The 25,050-nt window shown below is 45.4% G+C and overlaps 1 protein-coding gene across 3 annotated transcripts in view; it reads left to right on the top strand.

Annotated features, from left to right (window-relative positions):
- The window catches only part of psd3l (pleckstrin and Sec7 domain containing 3, like), a 144,536-nt gene extending 139,569 nt beyond the window's left edge, over nt 1-4,967 (top strand). For all 3 annotated transcript variants that reach the window (XM_084693317.1, XM_084693315.1, XM_084693316.1), the window contains exon 16: nt 1,768-4,967. In XM_084693317.1, the coding sequence (XP_084549443.1) occupies nt 1,768-1,968 (201 nt within the window). In that variant the 3' untranslated portion in view covers nt 1,969-4,967. The remainder of the gene's footprint in view (nt 1-1,767) is intronic.
- The last annotated feature ends 20,083 nt before the right edge of the window (nt 4,968-25,050 follow it).

The following is a 25,050-nucleotide window of genomic DNA, read 5'->3' as shown; positions in this document are numbered from 1 at the left end:
CAGATTTACTGTTTGTAGAGGCTATGACATGTCAATCCTTATATCCATCGAACCCAAGTTACTCTTGCAAAGACCAACCCCCGCATGAACAAACTCGACTTTGTGCCAAGGACCCGGACACAACTCTCGCTTTGTGTGTACAGCAGTCGTTCTCAAAGTGTGGTCAGCAGACCACTGGTGGTCCTCCACTGCCCCCGTAGTGGTCCGCGATGGCCACAAGTAAATTATTGTGACATTTCTAACATACAACTCAGAATGAAGAGAACACAGTCAGTAGTAGCCTAATGTATTAAAGTAGGCTACACACATTCCACATTCTGACACCGCAGCCTCTGCACGGGTTGTACCATGTGAGGGAGTTTTCCCCTTCCAAATAGAGTTGGTTGGGTCCATAACCCGTCTTTTCCAAAACCTTTTCTCAGATAGGCTACTGATTGCTGAGCTGGGTGGCACAACTGTAACGGTACGTGTCAGGGAGGATGGATGGGAGCAGGGCCAGAGTGATGGCATCACTAGACTAAGGTTTTACCAATTGAAAAACAGCTCTTTATTTTACATTAAGCTCAAAAAACTATTCTGCAGTCAAATAATGGCCAAAAATGTTCACATTAAGTGTGGAAATCTGTAGCTTGCATCACATCAAACCCATACATCCTAGGTTTCGGCTCGAATGTTTACAACGTCTGGCTCCGTGCCTGATTAACACTTGGGTCTCAAAACTTTTATTTTTTTCTTAGTGGAAATTATAATTAGCAAAATACAATATCCCTTAGAAAATCATGTGCTGCTAACAATTGTATGGTGCCAGGTCTGGGTAGGAGGCCTGTTGTTCCGGGGATATACTATTTAGTTAGATGGTCAGGTGTAGGGAGTTAGGTGGCTGAACGTTGAGGGAATCGGGCTAGTAATTTGAAGGTTGCCAGATCGATTCCCGGCCGTGCTAAATGACGTTGTGTCCTTGGGCAAGGCACAAGGCCCTACTTTCCTCGGGGGGGATGTCCCTGTGCTTACTGTAAGTCGCTCTGGATAAGAGTGTCTGCTAAATGTAAATGGAGATGGTCTGCAAGTTTTTATTTATTGGCTAAGTGGTCCTTGGTCTAAAAAAGTTTGAGAAACACTATTGTACAGGGATTTGTTCACCCTAAGAGGGGCCCCCCTCACCCCATACTCCCGCAGCACCTCCCATAGTATCTCCCGGGGGACCCGGGCATACACCTTCTCCAGATCCATAAAACACATGTAGACCGGAGGGACATACTCCAAGGCCCCCCTCCAGGATCCTTGCATTGTTCCTCTTTAATCTGAGGTTCGACAATTGTCCGAACCCTCCTCTCCAGCACCTTAGAGTAAACTTTACAAGAAAGGCTGAAAAGTGTGATACCTCTGCAGTTGGCACACATTCTCTGGTCCCCCTTTTTAAAGCCCTGTTCTGCCACTCCTTAGGCGCTGTCCCAGACAATGTTGAAGAGGCGTGTCACCCACAACACCGCTTTCAGCATGACAATGTGGCTATGCAGTTGTTTTAGTAGATGGTCAACAAGGCTTTCATATTCTTTATTGTGTAACTATATTCAACAAAAATGTTGACACAACATGTCAAGAGTTGGTGTAATCTTTCATTACCAAAAGAAAAAGATCCATGCAGAAATGTATTTCTCTTATGGAAAATCCTTACAGCCCAAGTTCATCTATTTCCATGAAATTATATCTACGGAAACTAAAATAAAAAGGAAATAAATAGCTCACCTTCATTTTTCTTCTCTGTAGGAGAACCGCTACGAGATGTATGTGATGCTGCTGAGGGAAGGCATGAAGGAGTTGCTCACGAGCAAAGATGGTGATGCTGGCCTGAAGAAGTCACAGTCCAGCCCTTCCCTCAACCAGGAAGGCCAACCAGCCATGGCCAAAGTGAAGCGCAACACCTCAGAGAGGAAGGACTACAGGCCAGAGATGCCCAAGTTCACATAGGAAGCTTCCCCCTTTGACCTGTGAAAGAGCAATTAATACTCAACAAACGTGTGAATATATTTTATGTAATTTATTTATCTGGCCACTGTTTTGTTGTAACAAAAACAGTTGTGTAAATGGAAATGATAATACATGTTCTTCTTAGACTGACTAGTGCTTGCATAGTGTTTTTCTTTTGTGTCGCAAACATCACATATATAATTATGGTCCTTTTTGGTGTTGCTGCCATTGCTGTTGTCATTATTGTATAGTAACAATTAGTAGTGAAGCATTTGACTCTTTGCCACTTTACTCAAATGTCGCTGTTCCTTCCATCTCATGTAATCATTATTTGCCTTTCAGTAAAAAAAAATGTATATCCTTGGCTTCAATTTGAGTGTGTGTATATATATATATATATATATATACACACATACATAGGTAAAGAGTACTCAGAAGTGTTTATTTTAATATGTAGTTTTAGTGAACGGTGAACACATCCTAAATAGTGAAACATCTCGAGTATTTTACATCAATATGGCTTCCAGTGAGATTCAGCAGGATATTTGACGTGGATCTTTTTGTCCTGCCTTTCCTTGTATACCTTTAAGGTTCCTTTCCACTGGGAATGTAAATTTTTCATGAAGATAATGCATTAAGATGTAAATAAGGGAAAGGAATCCAGTGTTGAGTTAAAATTTGATTCTTTGATTCTTCTTTAATATTTTGCCTGATTGAAACACACTACTTGGCCCCTAGATGACAACTGGATGGTTCTATGTTTTTGGAAGACTGCATTATATTGCAGTAGTTGAGAGCAGGTCAATTTATCTGGATCCTTATTTATCACAATGAACAAGTAGATGTATTCACAATATCGTTTCAACCAACAGAACAGGTATCTTTTCAGCCTCAGATCAGACTTTTTGCAGCTGAGCAATTTTGTATAATTTAAGGCAAATAGAAAATCGTATTCTGCTTTTGTAGTAGTGTTAATGCCAATGCTCTTTTTGGGGTTTTATAATCTTTTAACTTTTATTGGGTATTGAATTCTTAGTTGAAAGCTATTGTTGTAAAGATCAAATTCGTATTCATAGTGCACTTTATAAATGAATTATTCTGAATATTATAGAGAGCTTTAGAAAGGCATCACAGGATTTTCAGACACAACTCTTATTAAGGTACTGAGCTGTCTGTACAGTAAGAATCTGTTAACTCGAAACAAAATGTCTTTGTTTTCAGTCGTTGGGTAGTTTTTGCTGTCTTAGGTAGTTTATTAAAGGACAAAGTTTCCTTTAGGGAGCTGTTTTCAGGCTGTAAGTTGCTGTAATTCCTTTTTCCAATGCTGGTTAAAATGAATCCATATTCATGCAAATTTGTGTTTAACCCATTATTGTCATAACAACATTAGCATCTTTTATCTTGTAAGATATTGGATTACATGTCTACACCTCTGTAACAGACTCCTACACATCAATTTGTTTAGTCCATACCAAAATGGGCATGTTTCTATGTATAACACTAGGTAGGAATTTTACTTTTTATAATGATCAATTAATGATATATAGACATTTGCAAAAATGTTTAGGAACAAGTGTTGGTAGTTCAAAGTTGTATTCTTTAAATGTTTTTTTATTGACACTTTATTATTGTTACCATCATTTTCCATCTTTTGTCTCCCCCCACCCCACCCCCCCTCCACAGGACACAAGATCTCTTAGAAATTGATTAATATAATCGTAGCCGTGACCATTTATTTTGGCCTGAGTAGTAGCTGACATAATTGCTTGCAAGTGTGTATACTCTTTTTTCTATTTTCTCCTTGCATCATAGCACCATTCTTCCAGTATTGTTATTATTAAGGTGGTGCGGCTCTGTTTTGACATTGAAGCACTTAGAATGCATCTTACAAGTGACCAAGTTTCAGAGGTGTGAAGTGAATTTATATGAAGTCTATATCACAAAGCATCCAACAGTTTGAAGTTGTTTAAATAATAATTTGGGTGGTCATATGAAGAGGTCTGCCATTAATATCTCTATTTTTGTTTGTATTTTTTATTCTTGTTCATTAATTCTTGTTTTAAAGTATAAGACAATGGCTGGCCACTTGAAGACATATTAGCCTAGTGTATAAAATGTTCCCAATATTCCTATGCTAGTCATTTCTTTCTTTTGCTAAAGTGTTAAATACTACATTCATCTTAATAGTGCCAATGAAGCACATTGCATTAGGCAAGGACATTATGAGAAAAAGTTTTTTGTTTTTATGAAGCTGTGCTTTTAATGGTGAAATGATGGAACATACAATTTACATCCATATGATTAAATCACAAGATAATTAGAAGAAGTACTTCTGATACAATGTTGTCAAGTGGTGTGGGTTACTGCTCATGTGGAATGTCTTATCTGAAAGCACTGTCTAGCAAAACAACAAATTAAAAATTGCATTAGATGGCCTATATATCAACATCTTTAGTTTTACACAGGAAATGTTCCAATTCAAGATCAGCCTTGCCTTTCAGACTGTCTCACTTTCATGAATGAATCCTTATTTCTTCAAATCACAGTAGTCAATCTTTTCCAAGAGCACTTTCTTCTGACTTTAGTCCACAATATCTGACATATAACTTCTGTACTCCCCACCATTACTTGAGAATAAAATCAGTCTTGTTCCTTATTGTGTGCCAGTTAAAAACCAGATAAACCTGTCTGACCAGACCTCAGCTTGTTCTACCTTACCTATGGTAATGCACCTTAGCCTCCTCCAAAGTTCTCTTTGTCTCTCCATGCATACAAAAACTGAAATATATCTGAGAAGCTGTGAGGCCATACAATCCTTTAACTGTAAATGCTGTTAAATGTTGCTGTCAGCCTGTGATTTTAAGCCTAGAATTGTTGGTTGTTCATCTTATCTCTTTTGACCTAGTGTGTGTCTTATGCGCTCAGGCCAATTATCAGCTGGTTGGTGGTAATTCAAACTGTAGAGGGTTTCAATGAATAAAACATATATAATATTTGAATACAGCTTTTATCTCTCTAATAATGTCAGGAATATCTGTGTATATGTCTGTGTATCTGTGTACACATTACAATGGGTTTAGTTTCTCACAATCAGCTCAAGAACCGGGCACTCTGCAAAGTTCATATTCTGCATTTGTCCTGTTTGTAATCCAACGGAGTGCAGTGCCACATTTGACTTTGTTTAGATAGCCTTTTGATGTAAAATAATGACTGAATAATTTGCTGCCAATTTGGCTTGCTTGCTTCACTCTGAAGTCAGCCATCTTGAGTTGACTGAACCGTACTAAGCTAACTCTCGCGAGTCAGAACGATATGGATAAAGTGAGCCGAAAACAGGCATAAGACATGAGCAATATTATTTGTCAGTGTGATAGAGAAAATTCAAGACAATTCTACAGATGAAATACTGGTTAGCTAACTAAGAAAATGACTATATTTAAAGTGGGTGGTTTATTTCAGTAGGTGTAGCTGGAAGGCTATTATCTATTGTTGTCTAAGTACAGTCCCCTCATTATTTTCACCAAGTTTCATGTCTCCCATTGGAGCACTCTAGTGCCACCAACGGGTCAAAGTTGGACATGTGTTTACACACATAACTTTTGAACCTTATTGGCAATTTAAAAAAAATGAGGTACCATTGGATTCCCTGGATCAAGACAAGTCCAACACACTATGGCAGGGGTGTCAAACTCATTCATTCATATCATGATTACGGAAATGGATCGTATTCTTTTTTATATTCATACAATTTTCGAGACTGTTTATCGATCCAAGTGTTCAGGCGCGGAGCCTGACATTGTAAACATTCGGGTCACTTCCACTGTTAATGTGAGCGCGCACAGTTCATCAGCCTATTCGATGAGGCAGCTTTTGCCTTGCATTATGGGATTTGAAGTTTGTGTGTTATTGGTGCTTCATATCGCCGGACCATCAAAAATATATATATAAAATTATCTTGCGGGCCGGATATAATTGTACACCAGGCCGGATGTGGCCCGCCGGCCTTAAGTCGGAGACCTATGCTCTATGGCGTAAATTTAGTTTTTTTATTTCGAATTTTAAGGGAAAACGCTTTTTCGCTACACTCCTCCTACAATTTTGTCCAGTCTTACCCAGAATTGGTACAGATCATCGTCAAAGCAATCCTCACTTCAAATCAAAATATTCTAGATTTTCAAAATCGTTTGTCCGGTACAGCTAATGAAAATTGGCAGAAAAGAAACCAAACAGGAAGATGGGTCATATCTCAGCAACCCTTCAGGTGCGTTCGACTTCATGTAGTACTGGTCCTAGCACATTTGGCGCCCTAGGCGTGATGTATTCGGACACCTTCAAATTCGACCAATTTCAGTGCACTGGTTTGTGCAATTCTAATGCGAAAATAATTTAATTTACGACCATGTAGTTTGTCAGCAAATAAAGTAAGCAAACAGCGCTGATCGGCCACGACTGACGTCAATGCAGCAAACCACGAGAAGCAGGAATGTCAGTTTTCTCTTTATTCTGAAATGGTTCCACAATATGTAGATGCGGGTTTTCGCAGATTGGTGAACCTCTGCTCATCGTTACTTCTGAGAGACTCTGCCTCTCTAAGATCAGGGGCGGATCTACAGGGGTGGCTAAAAATAGCCTTGCCACTACAGGTGCTACCCCAGTTGGCAGTCTTGAAAACAAAGAAAAATTGTGGCATATCGGACATATGCGAGAGCAAATTTCTAACATCCCTCTGCAAGTGAATGCAGCACTAGACGACTCTAACCACCCTCCCCACTTTGTCGAGTCGGACATTTGCAAGAACAAATTCCTAATATCCGAATGCAAGTAAATGCAGCAAGAGACAACTCCATCCACCCTCCCCACACCGCGACCAAAGTTGCTTTCATTTGAACTGAAGGCGCAAACTGACCATAGAAAGCTCCAACTCAAGGACGCAATCATCGGCACGGACAGCAGACCACACCGGAGGAATAAGCAAATATCTATTAATGACAAAGAATAATTAGAAAAGTGCAGGGCTAACAGAGTTGCAATGTTAGTTTTCCTGTTGAATTAAGGTTCATAATGTTAACTCATGAATGCTTTGGAAAATCAACAACAAAGATGACCGTGGTAAAGTTGGTTTGAAGTTTGATATTCATCAGATATTTGCCCAGTATTGTGTTATTTTAACTGTAGCACCGCTACGACCGGTTGCTTAGCCAATGCTTTTGGCTGCCAAAACAACGTGTATGTTTAGGGCCCATCAACAAATTACAAATTTCAAAAGTCAATAGCTTTTCAATAACATGAACTAGGAGCATTAAAATAATGTTAAACTGTTGAAGACGTATGCATTCATGCTGCACAGCCTTTATTTTGTTCATTTTCATCTCAGGTTATAAAAAAAACATGTGACCTATAACCCTCAAATTCATTTCAGAGTGTTCACTGACCGCATACTTGTTTCACATCCTTTAGTTTTTTCATTTTTATCTCACAATTTTAGATAAATTTTTCAGTATTTCAAACTTCATAGCTTTTTGGTCATGTGTTTGGTCAATTAAGATATCTTTCAACTCAGGACAGCGCCTCTTCTCACAGATAGGATATGGAGCAGGGGACTGACAGCGACGTAAACAATCACACTATGACAGACGCTCGACTTAGCACCAACTGCAATGTTTAATTTTAAATGAATGTAGCCTACTGGCAGTCTGGCACACGTGGGTGCTCAGTATTTTCCGTGGGTGCTCGAGCTAAGGAGCACCCACGGTATCGGCGCCTATGTGGATAACCATAACAATATTGTGGTTAACAGACATGATTTATTATGGTTCCTCCGGTAGGAGGAAACCTATTGTATTTGTTAGTTTTATTATTAGGGTTCCTCTGGTAGGAGGCAAACTATTGTTTTTGTTAGTATTCCTATTGTTAGGATTCCTCCATACGGAGGAAACCTATTGATATTGTTATTTTACTCCCATGGGAGTCAATGGTAGCCCCTAGACCACAATGGTAAAAAGTTGTGAAATTTGTGAAACTACAGAAGTAACTACCATACCAAACATGGGCCATGTGAGACAATAGGTGGCGCTACAGGCCACGCCCCTATATGTCAATTTTCAAAGTGATGCCATTTCTAGGCCTTAAGTCCCAAAATTCTGAAATTCAAGACATATGCCTTATTTCTCATGAGGAACAAAAAAGCCTATAATGGCCGCCATATTGTTTTTTTCTGTATAATAAAGGTCAAGGAAACACGTTTTTTTACTACTCCTCCAACATTTTTGGTTGACTTTTCTTCAAAATTACTAGAGATGATCTCCAGACTGAGCCTCACAAAAGTTATCCTAGGGATTTTTGATTTTCAAAACAGTTTGTCCGATATAGCCAATCAAATCAAATCAAATCAAATTTATTTGTATAGCCCTTTTTACACGCAAGCATGTCACAGAGGGCTTCACATACGCCCAATCAAAATCATCAACAAAGGAACCAAACAGGAAGTTGGGTCAAATCTCAGCAAATCTTTGAGATATCAACACCAAACTTGGTAAATTGATGTAAAACACTACAACATGTTCTGAAGTGCAAAATGAACTTAATATCTACAAAAATGATTGAAATAAAGGAAATCAAATGTATCTCTAACACTAAAATAATGCTTTACACATCCGCCGGTCAAAAAGTGATACTCTGATTCAATCACAAGTTCATATGAAGATTTTTGAGAATGTATAGTACACAAATCTGAAAAGAAGTTGAATGTAAGATGAAAAGTAGATTTTTGAGAATATTTTAAATATGCATGCTTGGCTAATTTCTAGGGCTGTTTGCCCCAAATCCTCTCTCCCCTGCTCCTGTGCGCGCGTGCACATTCTCACATGGGGCCAGAGCCACTTGACACACGCGCAAGCTTGCTACAATGCACAAGAATACTTTTTGTTTTTATTGTTGGAGAAGACTTGAAGACAAAGACTCTCGAGACTCCTGCAGCCCTCAGAGATTTTCATTGTTACAATTGACAGTGAGTAATAAGCAGACCCAAACGGAATCTGCAGGTTTTTTTTTAACTTTTTCTGCGGTAATTCAGACCGAAAATCTGCGGAATAAGTATAACTTTAAAGAGAGTCAACTTTTTTGATATTTTTATTGCAAGATTCCTCATGGGGAAATAAACAGTTAGTAAATATGTAATACAAATTCAATATACAGTATATTTTTTTATAAATACATAAATACAGATTTAACAATGAATTGCAAAGACATAAATATAAATATAACATTTATAAATAAAACATGTAGAATATATCTACGGTATCTAACAAACATGAAACGACAAACCAATTCACATTTCTTAAATGTTTTTACATTTGAGATTTTTAAAATGATTTAAGCAAAATGTGTGGTAAATGTTGAAGTGTGTGTGTGTGCATGTTTAGGGCTGAATGCTGTTGAACTTTGCAATTAGCAACATTTTTAAATTGTTCTCAGTGAGGCTCCTTCTATGTTGATTAAAGGAGTAGCATCGCACATGTGATTGTTCGAAAGCAGGGCCCTGTCAGGCCAAATAGTGTCCTACCTGACGTCACAATGCCGTTCCGAAGCAAGGATGTGTCCGTCGCTATGTCGAACTTAAATTCCTTAGATATCTACGCGTCGAACCTCGGATTCAGGAGGAACAATGTGGTTTTCGTCCTGGCCGTGGAACAGTGGACCAGCTCTATACCCTCCGCGGAGTCCTGGAGGGTACATGGGAGTTCACCCAACCAGTGTACACATGTTTTGTGGATTTGGAAAAGGCGTTCGACCGTGTCCCTCGGGGGCTCATGTGGGGGGTGCTCCGAGAATATGGGGTACCGGATTCCCTGATCGGGGCTGTCCGGTCCCTGTACGACCGGTGCCAGAGTTTGGTCCGCATTGCTGGTAGTAAGTCGAACTTGTTTCCGGTGAGGGTTGGACTCCGCCAGGGCTGCCCTATGTCACCGATTCTGTTAATTACCTATATGGACAGAATTTCTAGGCGTAGCCAGGGTGTTGAGGGGGTCCGGTTTGGTGACCTCAGGATCGGGTCGCTGCTTTTTGCAGATGATGTGGTCCTGTTGGCTTCATCGGGCCGTGACCTTCAGCTCTCACTGGAGCGGTTTGCAACCGAATGTGAAGCGGCTGGGATGCGAATCAGCACCTCCAAATCTGAGGCCATGGTAATCGACCGGAAAAGGGTGGAGTGCCATCTCCGGGTCGGGGAGGAGATCCTAAACCAAGCGGAGGAGTTCAAGTATCTCGGGGTCTTGTCGGTCTTGATCGGTGCGGTGTCCGCAGTGATACGGGCTCTGCATCGGTCCGTCGTGGTGAAAAAGGAGCTGAGTCGAAAGGCGAAGCTCTCTATTTACCAGTCGATCTACGTTCCTACCCTCACCTATGGTCACGAACTATGGGTGATGAACGAGATCGCGAATACAAGCGGCCGAAATGAGCTTTCTCCGCAGGGTGTCCGGGCTCTCCCTTAGAGATAGGGTGAGAAGCACGGTCATCCTGGAGGGGCTCAGAGTAGAACCGCTGCTCCTCCGCGTCGAGAGGAGCCAGCTGAAGTGGCTCGGGCATCTGATTAGGATGCCTCCTGGACGCCTCCCTGGTGAGGTGTTCCGGGCACGTCCCACTGGGAAGAGGCCCCGGGGAAGACCCAGGACACGCTGGAGGGACTTTGTCTCTCGGCTGGCCTGGGAACGCCTCGGGGTCCCCCAGGAAGAGCTGGTGGAAGTGGCCGGGGAGAGGGAAGTCTGGGCCTCCCTGCTTAGGTCGCTGCCCCCGCGACCCGATCCCCGGACAAGCGGTAGATGATGGATGGATGGATGGATGGAGATATCTAGGCGTGCTAGCAGGAAACTGTCATGGTTGCTAAACTGGTTACTAGGTAGGAAGTTTTGTATTTAGGCTTATTTAAACCAGTTTATTCTACTTGACTATTTAAAGTTTTCACTCGTTCGATGGTGCTAGCTAGCTAGTTGTTTTCGTAAAAAACATTACTTATTTAGCATCAATTTTAACAGACCGGGAAGGCAACACGTATAGTATTCTACCTGCGCGCGTTGCTGTCTCGGGAATATCGAGTGAAAACTTTCCTGTATACTGGCAGTGTGTAGTAGGCTACTGCCTTCAATGCCACAGCCATGGCTAAACTTTATTATGTCAAAAGAAACGCTCTCATTTCCAGCGCTTTCAAACAATCAGTGAAGTGTGGCAAGCAACAGCAGCTAGCTTGCCTCTAGCAAACTTCTTTGTGAGTTATGTGAGAAGAGAAGGATTTAAGGAAGGAGTGATACCTATCAAGGTCCAGATCTTCTTTGGACTTGCGCCATCTCCTCTCAGCTGCCCTAAGGGTGGACCATTCTTCACGGATAACATCCGTAAGCCACGGACAGGAGGGAGAAGATTGTGTAGGCCTGGTTGACAGGAGACCGAGAGAGTCAAGTGATGCAGTTAAAGTGGTTAACAGGGTGTCGGTGGCAGTGTTAGTGGGGTGGGACGAGAACTCGTCAATGGGAGGGAGGATGTTACAATAGAGGAGAAATGGGAGGGGGATAGGGAGCGGAGGTTGTGCCGGAAAATTACGAGGGGGAGTAAGAGGAGTTGGAGGGAGAGAGACAGAGAATTGGATAAAGTAGTAATCAGAAATGTGCAGTGGGATTACAGAGGTTAAGTCAGTGATAAAGTTACGTGTCAGGATGAGGTTGAGCTGTTTGCCTGCCTGGTGGGTCGCCAATGTGCTAAGCAGCGTCAGGTCAAAGGAGGTCAGGAGAGACAAGAAGTCGACAGCCTGCGTTCTTTGGAAGTGGATGTTGAAGTCCTCAAGGACTATCAGGGGGGTTACATCGTCCGTAAGGAACAGTGTTAAATACCCCAAAAACCCAGTCAATCGCCTCCACAAAGTCAGCTAGCGGTCCTGGTGGGAAATAAAGAACAATTAAGCATGCTTTGATAGGATCAGTTAGCATCGCATAATGGTGTTCAAATGATGTGGCAGTAACAGAGAGTGGTGTGGATGTGTAATATGTGGGGAAAGAAGCAAAACTGTCCCACCAACCCGCCCGGTTAAGCGGGTGAGTGAGTGAAGGAGTGGTTGACGGAGAGAGCAGCTGGAGTTGCAGTGTTCTCTGGGCGGATCCATGTCTCTGTCAGCGTAAGGGCATGAAGAGAAGCCTGGGTTGCAAACGCTGGGATGAAGTCTGCCTTGTTCACAGCAGATTGGCAGTTCCAGAGCCCTACAGAAAGAGAGAGGGCAGGTGGAGAAGATCTGGATAGGTAGTGAAGGTTAGAAGTTGACCATGTATACTTTGTGACATATGTGCGTCTACGGGTAGTGTAATGAACAGGAATGCTAAGGAAACACATGCTAGCTATGAATAAGTTCGAGGTAGAATACAATAAAAATAAGGTGATACTCATCAGAAGAGGTGATCCGGCCCCGTCGGCCTTCCTCGGTTAACAGGCGAGGCTGCCTCTGTAGTGCTAACCGCCTTAAATATTCGAATGTGCAGATACATCGCCCCCAATTACTGTCAAACAAAAGACGACCCCGAGTACTCTGCCACCGAAACTGACTCACTGGCTAGCTACTATTTGACCAGTTTAAACTAATTATCTAACTGCTGTGCCTTCAGCTCTACCCCTGAGAAGTTTTAGCTGAACGCAATATAAACAACAGTCTTGATTACTCACAGTCAATACGGCGGTTCCGGTATTCACTCAGCAAGACATTATACCCCTCAAAATCCACTTTTCTAGTAATTTGAATTTTGAATTCAAATGTGGAGGCAAAACAAATACACATTGCTGGGTGTTAGATTTTTTGAAGTCACTTTTCTGTTCTAAAAAACCCAATGTAATTGACATAATCTAATGTAATCTAACAAAATGTAATTAGCGTCATACACATCGTACGACCAGAGATATTGTTTTACGGCAAACTCTGGTCACTTCCTTTTTTCTCTCGAGGCATCGACAACACAGCTGACAGGTTAGGCTCTCTTTGTCAATACACATGCAAGAAAGAGTTTTGGCTTGATAATGTTGTTGCTAATGCTCTGACATTCTGATTCTGCTTCGGATGCCATCAAGCGAGATCTCTGGTCGTAGTCAGTCCTTCACTAACCAATCAGCATTAGGGTGACCAGACGTCCGGATTTCGGCCGGACAGTCCGGTTTTCCAACCTTTTGTCCAGACCGCTGTTGCGTGTCCGTCTTTTCGCCCTTTTGTCCTATTTTTTGACCCTTCCTGCCCACCGTCGCAATTTACCACTCGCGAAATTTTTCCGATGTCAAAGAGAAAGACCTCCTTCTAACCTACGTGGAGTTCAGAACTCCAATTTAGTGCCAGGAGAGCGAGCTCTGTAAAAACGATTTGTAAGAAAAAGTTTTGTGTCTCTGTAGAAAAAAAAATATTTGTGTACTTGTAGTGGATTTGAAGGGAAGTGGAAGAGAATATACTTGCCCCAATGGACAAGTTTAAACTCAAACAAAATAAAATGGCATGTTACTTGCACTGGCCAGTTGCAAATACTGAGGATAGCCGACCAAAGTTGAGTTAGCCAATGTCGTTAGCGATGCTAGCTAATGTTAGTTTGCTAGCTGTATATAACATTTCACTGGGTCTTGCAGCTGTTTGATTGACTGAAATTATTATAAAATGTTATGTTCTAGTACTAGCCATTCCTCTTTCAAGTAATAAGCCCCCGTTCAAGTGTTGAGCATCACATTAGCTGCACGGTCTGTAGAGATATTGGGACAAAGCTGCAATACAGTACATTTACATTACATTTACCTTTATTCATTTAGCAGACACTTTTATCCAAAGTGACTTCCAAGAGAGAGCTTTACAAAGTGCATAGGTCACTGATAATAACAACAAGACGTTGTTGTTCACACATTGTGAACAACCAAAAAATAAGTGCCAAAGGGAAGAACCATAAGAGCATGTAGTTAACCAAGTTACAATTTAACCTTTAGAGGAGTGAGTTCTAAATATTACCGACGCTGCCACCAGAGTGAGTTATTTTTTCAAAACGAAAGCTAGCTAGCTTTAGTTAGCTTCCGTTACCTAGCAACCTAGCATTATACTCGTAGCAATGCTACTACCTGCTAGTGTTACTTGTTAGCCTCCTAATTGTATATTTTGAAGCCATACTATAGCGTTTGTCATATAGTTTTTGTCTATCGGAAAATAGTCGGTTGGAATGTTCAGAATCACATATGTGTGACGGTACTCTGTGGGGCCCGCTTTCGAACGATCACATATACGTGACGCTACTAATTAACGGGTTAAACAACATGAATTTCTATGTGCAAGTGTACCTGTAGAAAAAGCAGCAGCAGTAAAAAATTAAATAAGATTAACTAAAATAGAATATTTTGCAGCAAATACAACAGTTTAAATCAGTTGCCACTAACCAACAAGAGCAACAAGTCTCTAAGCAAGACTCATTGTGATCCTTGAGGAAACTAGCATTGGGTTCAGCAAACCATTCCTAAGTACCGTTGTACTCCCAGAACAAGTGTGTCTTGAGCCTTCTCTTGAAGGTGGAGAGACAGTCTGTGTCTCTGGTGGAGGTGGGGAGTTGATTCCACCACTGGGGGGCCAGGCAGGAGAAGAGCTTGTGTTGGGACTGGGCGGTCCTGAGCGGTGGGACCACCAGGCGGTTGTCTGAAGAAGACCGTAGGTGGCGGGTGGGGGTGTAAGGCTGCAGGAGAGTCTTGATGTAGTCGGGTGCAGTCCCGTTTACTGCTCGGAAGGTCAGTACCAGGGTCTTGAATCAGATACGGTTGTACTCCCGGAACAAGTGCGTCTTTAGCCTTTTCTTAAAGGGGAGAGACAGTCAGTGTCTCTGATGGAGGTGGGGAGATTATTCCACCATTGGGCGGCCAGACAGGAGAAGAGCTTGGGTTGGGAGCGGGCACTGTTGAGAGGTAGGACCACCTTACGGTTCAGAAGAAGACTGAAGGTGGTGGGTGGGGGTGTAAGGCTGGAGGAGAGACTGGATGTAGGCAGGTGCAGTCCCGTTCACCGCTCGGAAGGTTAGTACCAGGGTCTTGAATCTGATATGGGCCGTGATGGGTAGCCAGTGGAGAGAGATGAGGAGCGGGGTAACATGGGAGCGTCTGGGTAGACTGTAGACCAGGCGGGCCGCTGCGTTCTGAATCCTCTGAAGAGGGCGGGTTGCACATGCTGGGAGACCAGCGAGCAGCGAGTTGCAGTAGTCCAACTTGGAGAGGACCAGTGCTTGAACCAGCAGCTGGGTGGAGTGCTCAGACAGGTATCTTCCGGATGTTGTAGAGGGTGAATCTACACGACCGGGAGCCTACATATAAGACACATATAACAACCCAGACAAGCCACACTCTATCTGCGGCTGCTCTAATAATATTTTTGTTATTAGCACTTTGATTTTCTTTATAATCGTTTTCGGATTTGGGGCTTGCTAGCTTTGCAAATTCAGCTATTCTGGGAAGCCAGCCAATATAAAACCAAAACGTGAATTATATTAACCCTTGTGTTATCTTCGGGTCATTCTGATCCATCAGTCATTGTGACCCACTGTCGTATTACAACAACTTTACCGCATACAAAACAAAGTGAAGCATTTTCTTTTGACCGTCGGGCTGTCTCAGACTCCCCACATCGCGAAGGTTAACCCTCACGCCCTCCTTTGCTGAAAGAGTGCTTTCAAAGAGGGGAAATAAATATGTAACTCCAGTTAGCAGCACCATAGAAACATGAGGGTAGGCTTATTGGAAAGGTATAAACCAGGGAATGACGCGCAAAGCCAGGCCAACATGCGCATGTGCATTTCCATGACGCAGCGAGCGAGCAGTCGCGGAGCCAGAGGGGTGGCCGGGGTGGCACTGGACCCCCCCTGATATCGGACTGGCCATCCCAGGTGCCACCCCAAAATGTCATTCGCTATCCCTGGCAATTGGATGCTGATTGCCATTTAATTTATCTTGTTAAAAGAAGCGTTTATTTTGACATCTGGCAGCGCATTTTTTCAATCGAGGATATTTCCACAGTTCACCAGTCAGTCACAAATAACTACACCAGCGTCTGATACGGCGCCAGCGACGGAAAACAAGAGCATCATATTACAGTTATCATTTTAAGGTTTAGCAATGGTGTTGAGGCTTCCTGAACGAAATGTTATGAAAGTTGAGTTGCTGGGCCGCAGAGCCATAGAAAAAGATACATATTGGCAATTTGGTTACATAACAGATTCAGATAAGAGAAATATGTCCCTGGTTTTGTTTAGCACTTAGCACTATAGTAGGCCTAGCAAACAGTGGTAGTTTAAAACAACAACATTATTTAGCCATTTGAAATCTATTGTGATTACCTGACTAGGTCAGAAGGCAACAATCGTCCAGGCATAAGATAAATTCCCGAATTTACATTTATTAACCACACGGTACACAGGCACAGTATACACTGTTTTGCCCTAGCGCACAAACAATACCGTCTCTTGTTAATCCCAGACGTAACAGAAAGAACAGACGCTAAACCTGGTCTTAACTTCGAATGCTCCATCCCCCCTGCCCAACCACCCTCCATGCCCCTTTGCCATCCACCAGGATGCCCGGCATCCAACATTCTGGGCGTGTTAGCCGTGATTAGCACACAGCAGGTTGATTGGCATGTCGGACTCCGCGAACACTACTGGTAAACAACCAACTAACAGCCTAACATAACACACGTCTTTCGGTGTGGGTCGCTACACAATTTTTTATCTTTAACTGCTAAGATTATCTTTAACTGCTAAGATTCCTTGATGAGATGCCTTATCAATCTATTAACGTTACAAAAGTTTAACATTGCAGTCAGATATACCCTGTTTGCTATCGTATAATGCCTGTTTGAAATAACGTATTTCAGAGCAGGGCTAGCCATGATATAGTAGTTGATTGAATAAATAATGGGAATATGTTTAAGATTGGACTCAAATGTGGGTAATTGGATGTGTAGGCCTACATGTTATTTTTGCTTAGGGTTCACTTCAAACATTAAAAGAAAGTGTGAGATAGCAGACTTCTTCAAAAAGCTGAGCAAATAGGATCAGGTGGCAATAGACCCCAGTCCTTGCACCACCCCAAGACCTCAGAGCAGCTCCCCCCCCAAAGCTACAGGCACCAGGTCAGAGCATACTAGGCATTCAGTCTCATGCAAAGTTTAGCTTGTGTTTGTAGGCCACACATGTAAGCCTACACAAAATTATTTTCAGATTAAGCCTCACTTTAAAATGTTGGGTGTTGATTCATGAATGTTCTTGTTTTGATGGCTGTGGCATTTTTTGTGTGAGTGTACACTAATAGTTATGTTTTAATGTAAAAGAAGGATCTAACCTCTAACCTGGTTAGACCCAGATTATACAGTATACTCATGAAAACAGAGTGACCAAAGTCTCTCCAGTTGTGAGTAGCCTACAGCACAGTGTGTGTAAGAAAGACATATGTTGCAATTCAGATGTAGAGAAACGTGTCTATTCATAGTAAATGTAGAATTTGATTAAAGTAACCCTAGTGGATCATACTAGGCCACACTTAAGAACTCAGGCTTAAGTTAATTTTATTTCTATTTCTCATAAGCTTTAGTATATGAATAATTTACACTGCTTGGATGCCAGGTTAAGGTTACACACACATTTTCAGTCTTGGTCTGTGGACACCCTGAAGTAGCCCTTCAAACAGTTACCGAAATGGGGATCTTATTTTCGGGTATAAAAAAACACTCTACCTGGTGCGTCCTAGTCCAACTTGAATTACAAAAGTGTCCCCAATCAAATCCCATGTTTGGGCACATCACTGTGAATTTTAACCCTCACGCTTTCCTTAGCGTCTGTATAGGCAGTCAGTTGTTGTGACACTGTGGTGGGTCAAAAAGACTTGGAAATAGGATGAGAGTGGCGTAACAGAGTAGGATCGGTGAGTCTCAACAAAGCCGAAGCTCACATAGTCAGAATTTAAGAAATGATCAACACCAATACACCGTCAGCATGACAACTCTTGGTGACCATATCATACATAAAGGATCCCATAGAGGTACCCCATCCTTAGAGGTGAAGACAATTTTTATCTCGAAGCCCAACACCGGAACGGTTTCTGACCGTAAGCCGTCTTAGTTTTTTTGGTGTGGGGTTCCGTCGTAGATGACATACGCTGAGGTATCGACCATCCTTCCGTTGTCTGACACTGCCGCCCAGGGATTGGCGCAGTTGATCATGAGAGTCATCATCCTCGCCGTTCGTCTATACGCAACCATGCATGTGGTTGCAGCAGCACTGTGTGACTTCAGCAAACCCCTCTTGTTCACTTTACTCAGTTGTTGTTGTCGTCGTGTCTACACACCCCCGCGTGTCGTCCAGGGTCAACGTGAGCGCGGCGTCCCCCTTGGTCCAAGCCCGGCTTGATGGAGCATGTGGGGCAGTATACATGCAAACAGGCTCAGCAGACATAATTCTTACACCTGCGACAAACGGTGGTCGTTTTACTGTCCTTCTTCACCGGGCAGACTTGACATCTCTTCCTCTTTCTGGCACAAGAGGTGACCTGTGAGGACAGTCCTGCCGATGAGGCGGTTGCGGCGGCGTTTTCGTCGTCGTGAGCCTCTTCGGGTTGCCGTTGAGGAGGCGTATCGCGACAGCTGGCCATCCGTAGACCCTCACAACTGCAGCTGCCGTGTGGGGGACATGTTGTCTTCTTTCAATCAGGGGAGTCACGAGTGACCTGCCGAGCTGCTCGAGGAAAAACCTCCTCTTGTTACGCTTCCCAGGCATCCAGTTGGGGCTGACCTCTCTCCATATCACAAAGGCGTTGTAGGAGGAGACGTCAATCATGTTGTCAAAGATGACGAGGGGCCAGCAGGCAGTCTTCCTTTTACAGCTGTAGTGAGTGACGACCTTATCTACATTGTCCACACCTCCTTTGTTGCGGTTGTAGTCTAGGACGATGGTCGGTTTTCTTTTGTATCTGTCACTGATTTGGGCGTCTGTGTGGCGTGTGCTCATAAGTAAAACGTTCTTGTTCTTGGCGAGGTAGGAAACTAGAGTGGTGGTGGGCGTGAAGGCTAACTGCAACGACAGCACCCGTCGCCTCTTTGTCGCTAGCAGCTCAGACGGGAGCTCGGACCTGTTCTTTCGGTTCATGCCAACCATGGTCATGTTTTTTGTCGTCATGAGCCCCTTGCCGAGTTCGTAAGAGGTGAATAAGTTGTCACACGTGACATTGCAATCCTGCAGGCCCTCTGTCAAATCGAGCACGACGCACATCCCCTGGTTCTTCTCCCGGGCGCCGTTGATCGACTTCTCGGTGTACACTTGCATCTTCCACCCGTAGCTTGATTTTGCATTGCACGTGACCCATGACTTGATCCCGAAATCTTTGCCGGTTTGCTGGCATATACTGCTTGAATGGACACCATCCCCTGAACGTGAGCAGTTGTTCATCCACGGTCACTTCGGGCCCTGGGTCGTAGAGGCGTGGTAATCTCTCTACCCACATATCCCAGACCTCTCTTATCGCCGCCAACTTGTCCGTGGCGCGTCTCACTGCTCGTGTCCTACGGTCGTCAAATCGTATCGTTGACAAGTGTAAAAGAGTTTGAGCGGCATCGTTTACATTTACATTTAGTCATTTAGCAGACGCTCTTACCCAGAGCGACTTACAGTGAGTACAGGGACATTCCCCCTGAGGCAAGTAGGGTGAAGTGCCTTGCCCAAGGACACAACGTCATTTGGCTCGACCGGGAATCAAACTGGCGACCTTCAGATTACTAGCCCGATTCCCTAACCGCTCAACCACCCGACTCCCATCGTAGTGCGGAAAATCACTGCCACTTTGTGCATCCCATAGACTAGAGGCCGCTTCCCCTCGGGACTTGTACACCCCTGCCAGGATTAGCAGCCCTATGTAAGCACGTAGGTCAGTGGCGTCCAAGGCTTTCCACTCCTCCGCGTTTCAGATAGCCTTCCCGATTTGTCTCGTCCAAGATCACTCTTTCAATTTGTGGCGTGACAAAGAGTAAAAACGTGGAGACCATGTCATGAGCGTCGGAAACGGCGTAAGCTTTGGGTCCGGGGTCCTTTCTGTGTTTTTTACGCTGCCGTGGCGGAATGTGGCATCCTGAGTCCCATACGGAACCGAAGACCATTGGATTTTGCAGTTTTTCGACACAAAAGCAGGGCTCCAGACTAACTTTTTCCATTAGTTGCACTGGTGTGCCTAACTTTTTTATTTAGGTGCACCAGCACAAAATTTAGGTGTACCCAAATTTTTCCTTGCGTCGCCACAATTTCAAGGTCACCTTTTTATCACGCTCCATATACATTCATATATATTATGTAAATTATCTTAAGCAAGAATAAGGTGTAGGTAAATATTGGTTTTATTTAAAGCACAATTAAACTGTGTATAAAAATAAAAATATCTTAAGTGCTTCACTGAGCTGCCAAACTAAAACATTGCAAGCAAAATAAAAAAATTCAAAATATAAAGTGCTGCTGACCTAACATTTCATGGCTCAAAGTCTTATAACATGTCCCCCCTTGCTGTCGCTTCAGATGACCAACACCTGTAATTTGGCTTTCTTGCCCTTTGGCCTTGGCTAAAACAAGCGGAGCTGGTTCATGAAGGAGGACGCGAGACATAGCGCGTCACTAGCAACGCGTCATTGTACGCTGCAGGGCACTCCCTCCCTAACAGGGCGGGGTATAAAGCGGGGTTATCCTGGCACATGCATCGCTAATGCGACATAGACATCAGTCTTCCTGCTGAGTGTGTCATGTCGTGTCCTTCTGGGTCTGAATCGGAGGAGTTCCATGGGGATCCGTTCGTTGACGGTGGACCTTGCGCGGACGCGGAATTCCCTCCAGTCGGAGGGTCCAAACCCCGTCGAAGTTCCCGTTTGGCGGTGAGGTAACTGGTCCCGATCGAGGAATGGCCTGTTCCTCGACTTCTTTCCGGGTACTACGAAAAGGGCCTTAGTCCTCCGGTTGGTCTGTCTCATGAGGATTTATACCTCCATTTCATGGACGTGTGCGAGGAGGGAGCCGAGGTTCCCATTCCCCGCAATAGTCTGGGGAAGAGCAAGCGAGGTCCCGCCGCGGGTGCCGGCCTGGCCAAGAAGCCCAGAGCAGGGTCCTCAGGAGGCCCGGTCGTGCCGCCGCCAGACCCCGTGCTGCATTCTGCTCCCGAGCTGCAGCCCGATCCCGTGCTGGCGGTGCTGATCGGTCTGCGGAGCACGCTCACTGCCATGGATGCCCGTATCCAGCACCTCGAGGGGGCCGGGGCCTTGGGTGCAGCTCCCGTCGCCGCGGCGGCGAGTGTGCTTGCTGCGCAGTAGTTCTGGCCTTCGTACACCTTGGCCAGCGCGGTGCCGGCCGCTGCCTCTGGGGCCTCCTTTCTGCCTCCGTCTGCTGCCGTTCAAGCGGGTCTCCGTGAGCAGATCCTGTCAGGTAAAGACGTGAACCTGGTGAAGATATTGCTGTGTGGGCCTGAGTCGGTCGAAAGCCGTCTGGTCGATTGCGGGAACGTGGCTGTGTTTCTGCAGGACGCCGATCCCCGTCTGACGAAGACGCTCACGATGTCCGAATTCGTCGTTGCTTTTGGGGTTTTTCGCAACGTCATGTGCGAGGGGTTCCCCGGGAGGCGAGTCGAGCTGGACACCTACCTAGCCATCATTGCTGACCTGTCGCTCTCCTATGGGGGAGCGCTGTTCTATGAATATCATAAGGGTTTCTCCGCCAAGGCAGCCCTGTACGTTCAGCGGTTTAATCTGCGTCTGGACTGGTCTGTGCTAGATCTAGAGCTGGTTAGCCGCACATTCACCGGGCTTCGTCCCCTGTCATGTGTGGTGTGTGTGGGTCATTCTCCCATCCTACGGGGCTTTGCCCTCTCACGGTGCCTTCTAAAATGGGGGATTCTTCCCGTGATGTGAAACCTGGGTCCAGTGGCACGGAGCGTCGCTCCTTCAAACGCCAGGTGGTTAATGCTGGTTCCGCTCCTCCCGTGTGCATATGTATTTCAATGAGGGGGTCTGTACCTATCCTAATTGTCGATTTCTTCATGTCTGCAGTCAGTGCTCGGACGCCCATCCGAGGTCGACCTGCCCGCGTCGGTTCCGACCGGCGGGTAAGGCCATGAAATAAATAATCATCCTTCTACCCCCGTTGACATTGTTCGTCTATCTGAAGCTTTGAGTGGTCACACCAAACGACGTTTCGTGAAATACCTCCTCACCGGGTTGCGGGAGGGGTTTATGGCTGGGGTGGAAAGTGTGCCCACTGTCACTCGTGTGTAATAACTTGCAATCGGCGCTCAGGGAGCCCGACGTGGTCGATGCGTTACTTGCTAAAGAAACCGGCAAGGGGTATTTGTTGGGGCCGTTCGTGGAGTCGCCGTTTCCCATGTTTCGCGTCAGTCCCATTGGCGTGGCTACCCGCAAATATTCCGGGAAAAAGCGCCTGATCGTGGACCTGTCCGCTCCGCACGATTCTCAGATCCCTAGCATTAACAGCCTGATTCCGCTGGAGCCGTTTTCTCTGTATTACACTAACATCGATCACGCGATTCGGTTAATCAAACAGGCAGACGTGGGCGCTTGGCTCGGGAAGGCCGATATATCCGACGCGTTCAAAGTGATGCCCCTTCACCCGTCGCAGTGGCACCTGTTCGGCATTAAATGGCGGTCGCAAATGTATTTTTGCGCTCGCCTGGCTTTCGGCTGCCGCAGCAGCCCGTTCATTTTTGACACCCTGTCCGAGGCGCTGTGTTGGGTTTTGCTGAACGTGCACAGGCTGCCGTTTGTCCTGCGCCTGCTGGACGACTTCCTGGTGGTCGATTTTCCGTTTTCGCCACCGGCTCGGTGCATCTTGGTGGTGAAGGCAACTTTTGGGCAATTGGGCGTGCCGCTCTCAGGGGAGAAGATGCAGGGGCCTCTCACGTCCATCGAGTTTTTGGGCATTCAGTTGGACAGCCTGTTGATGCGTGCGTCTCTTCCGGCGGAGAAGCTCGTACGGGTGCGCGCTGTTCTGGCTTCGGCGGCTGCGTCGGTTTCGATGACTAAACGTGATCTTTTGTCGCTGCTCGGGACCTGAATTTTGCTATGCGCATTATTCCCCACAGTAGGTCGTTTACTTCCCGTCTGCTAGGCGTGGCTAAGTCTGTTCCGGCGCTGCACAACGTCGTGCGTTTGGATGAGGGTTGCTAGTCCGATCTGCGTTTTTGGGCCGTGCTTTGCGAGCATTGGAACGGTTTGTCGTTTTTCTACAACAACGAGGAGGAGACCTCCAGCGCCCTGGCGTTCTACACCGATGCGGCGTTGTCCGTTGGGTTTGGGGGGTTTTTCGCAAACGAGTGGTTCAGCGAGTCGTGGCCCGTTGAACTGGAGTTTCTGGCGCGCGATTGCAAATCCACAGCATTGTACGAACTGTACCCTATCGTTGTAGCGTGTCTTTTGTGGGGTAAACACTGGTGTAGGAAGATGATTGTGGTGTTCTGTGATAACGAGGGCACGGTGAACATCATCAACAAAGGTAGATCTTCCGTGGCATTGATAAACAAATTATCGAGGCGTCTGACCTGGACATGCATCACAGGCAACTTCGTGTTGCGGGCCGCATACATTCCTGGGTTACTCAACAATGTGGCTGATGCTCTGTCACGTTTTCGATTTTAGGAGTCCCGGGCACTATGTCCAGAGGCGGAGCCGGGCGGCCTGGTGTGCCCAGCGTTTCAGGGGACACTGTTAGACTCTAGAAGGCTACATGACGGTCGCCGCTCGATACCCGCGAGCAGGCTTAGGCAAGGGCACATTAAAATCTTTTGATTGTGTTTGGTTGTATTACTGTTCTTTCTGCCGCGCACTCAGTACGCCCCATCACCCGGTGAGCCTGCTTGTTGTATGCGCATATATCGTTCACTGCTTCACCTCCTGAAAGCTTCAGCCGTCGATGATCAAGGCAGCGGTGGCCGGCATTCAGTTCCATCTCAGATGTCTGGACCCGTCTGTGCAGAGCCTGTTTGGGAACCCGTCGGTTCGGCTGCTATTCAACGGGTTGCGGAAAGAGCGACCGCAAGGCAATGACAGGCGTCTTCCCATAACCCTTCCTGTACTTCATCACTTGGTGTCGGCTTTGCGGGCGGGTTGTTTTAACGCTCCCACTAATGTCATGTTGGAAGCTGTGTGTCTCATTGGCTTTTGCATGGGTTCATGAGGTGCGACGAATTCACTTGTCGGTCAAGCACATATCAAATCATGCACGATCTCACCCTCGGCGATTTAACCATGGATACATGTATGTACACAGTGGTGTTAAAACACAGCAAGGGTGTGAAAGCCGGTGTGGGTACTCCTGTCGTCATATTGCGGAATAACTCAGCTTTCTGTCCCCTCTCCTCCATGGAGAGATATCTCCGCTGGCGTTCATCCACGGCTTCGAGCGAGCCCCTGTTCGTCACCGATGCTGGGAAAGCCATGACCCGTTACTGGTTCACTGGGAGGCTCGGAATCCTGTGCCGGCGCTCTGGTCTGGACCCAAAGCTGTACACGGCGCACTCGTTCCGAATCGGCGCGGCTACGTCAGCGTCTCGAGTTGTCTCAGCCTTGATGCTGAAAGCGATGGGTCGTTGGTCATCTGCAAGTGTTCAACGTTACGTCAGACTGAATGCCACTGATGTTCTGGAAGGCCAGAGGAGAATGGCTTCCACTCTCCCTACCTCTTACTAACTTACTTCACGTTGTGTATCCCTTTTTACTTTCACATACCATGTACGTGTGCATACAATAAATGTCGTCAGGTGGCGGGTATACGGCAGCACGTAACAAGGTGACGCGTCACCATCAACGTTGGTAAGTCAAGGCCATGCCTCAGTGGTAAGTAGAGGCTGTGCCTCAGTTGGTATGTCGAGGCCGTGCCTCAGTCGGTATGTCGTGGCCGTGCCTCGGTGGTATGTCGAGGCCGTGCCTCTGTTGGTATGTCGAGGCCGTGCCTCTGTTGGTATGTCGAGGCCGTGCCTCTGTTGGTATGTCGAGGCCGTGCCTCAGTTGGTATGTTGTGGCCGTGC

The sequence above is a fragment of the Hypomesus nipponensis genome, chromosome 27 (assembly GCF_054491055.1).
Source record: "Hypomesus nipponensis isolate SF chromosome 27, ASM5449105v1, whole genome shotgun sequence".
NCBI classification, from domain to species: domain Eukaryota; kingdom Metazoa; phylum Chordata; class Actinopteri; order Osmeriformes; family Osmeridae; genus Hypomesus; species Hypomesus nipponensis.
The sequence above is the reverse complement of the archived record's forward strand: the minus strand, read 5'-3'. Positions and strand labels throughout refer to the sequence as shown.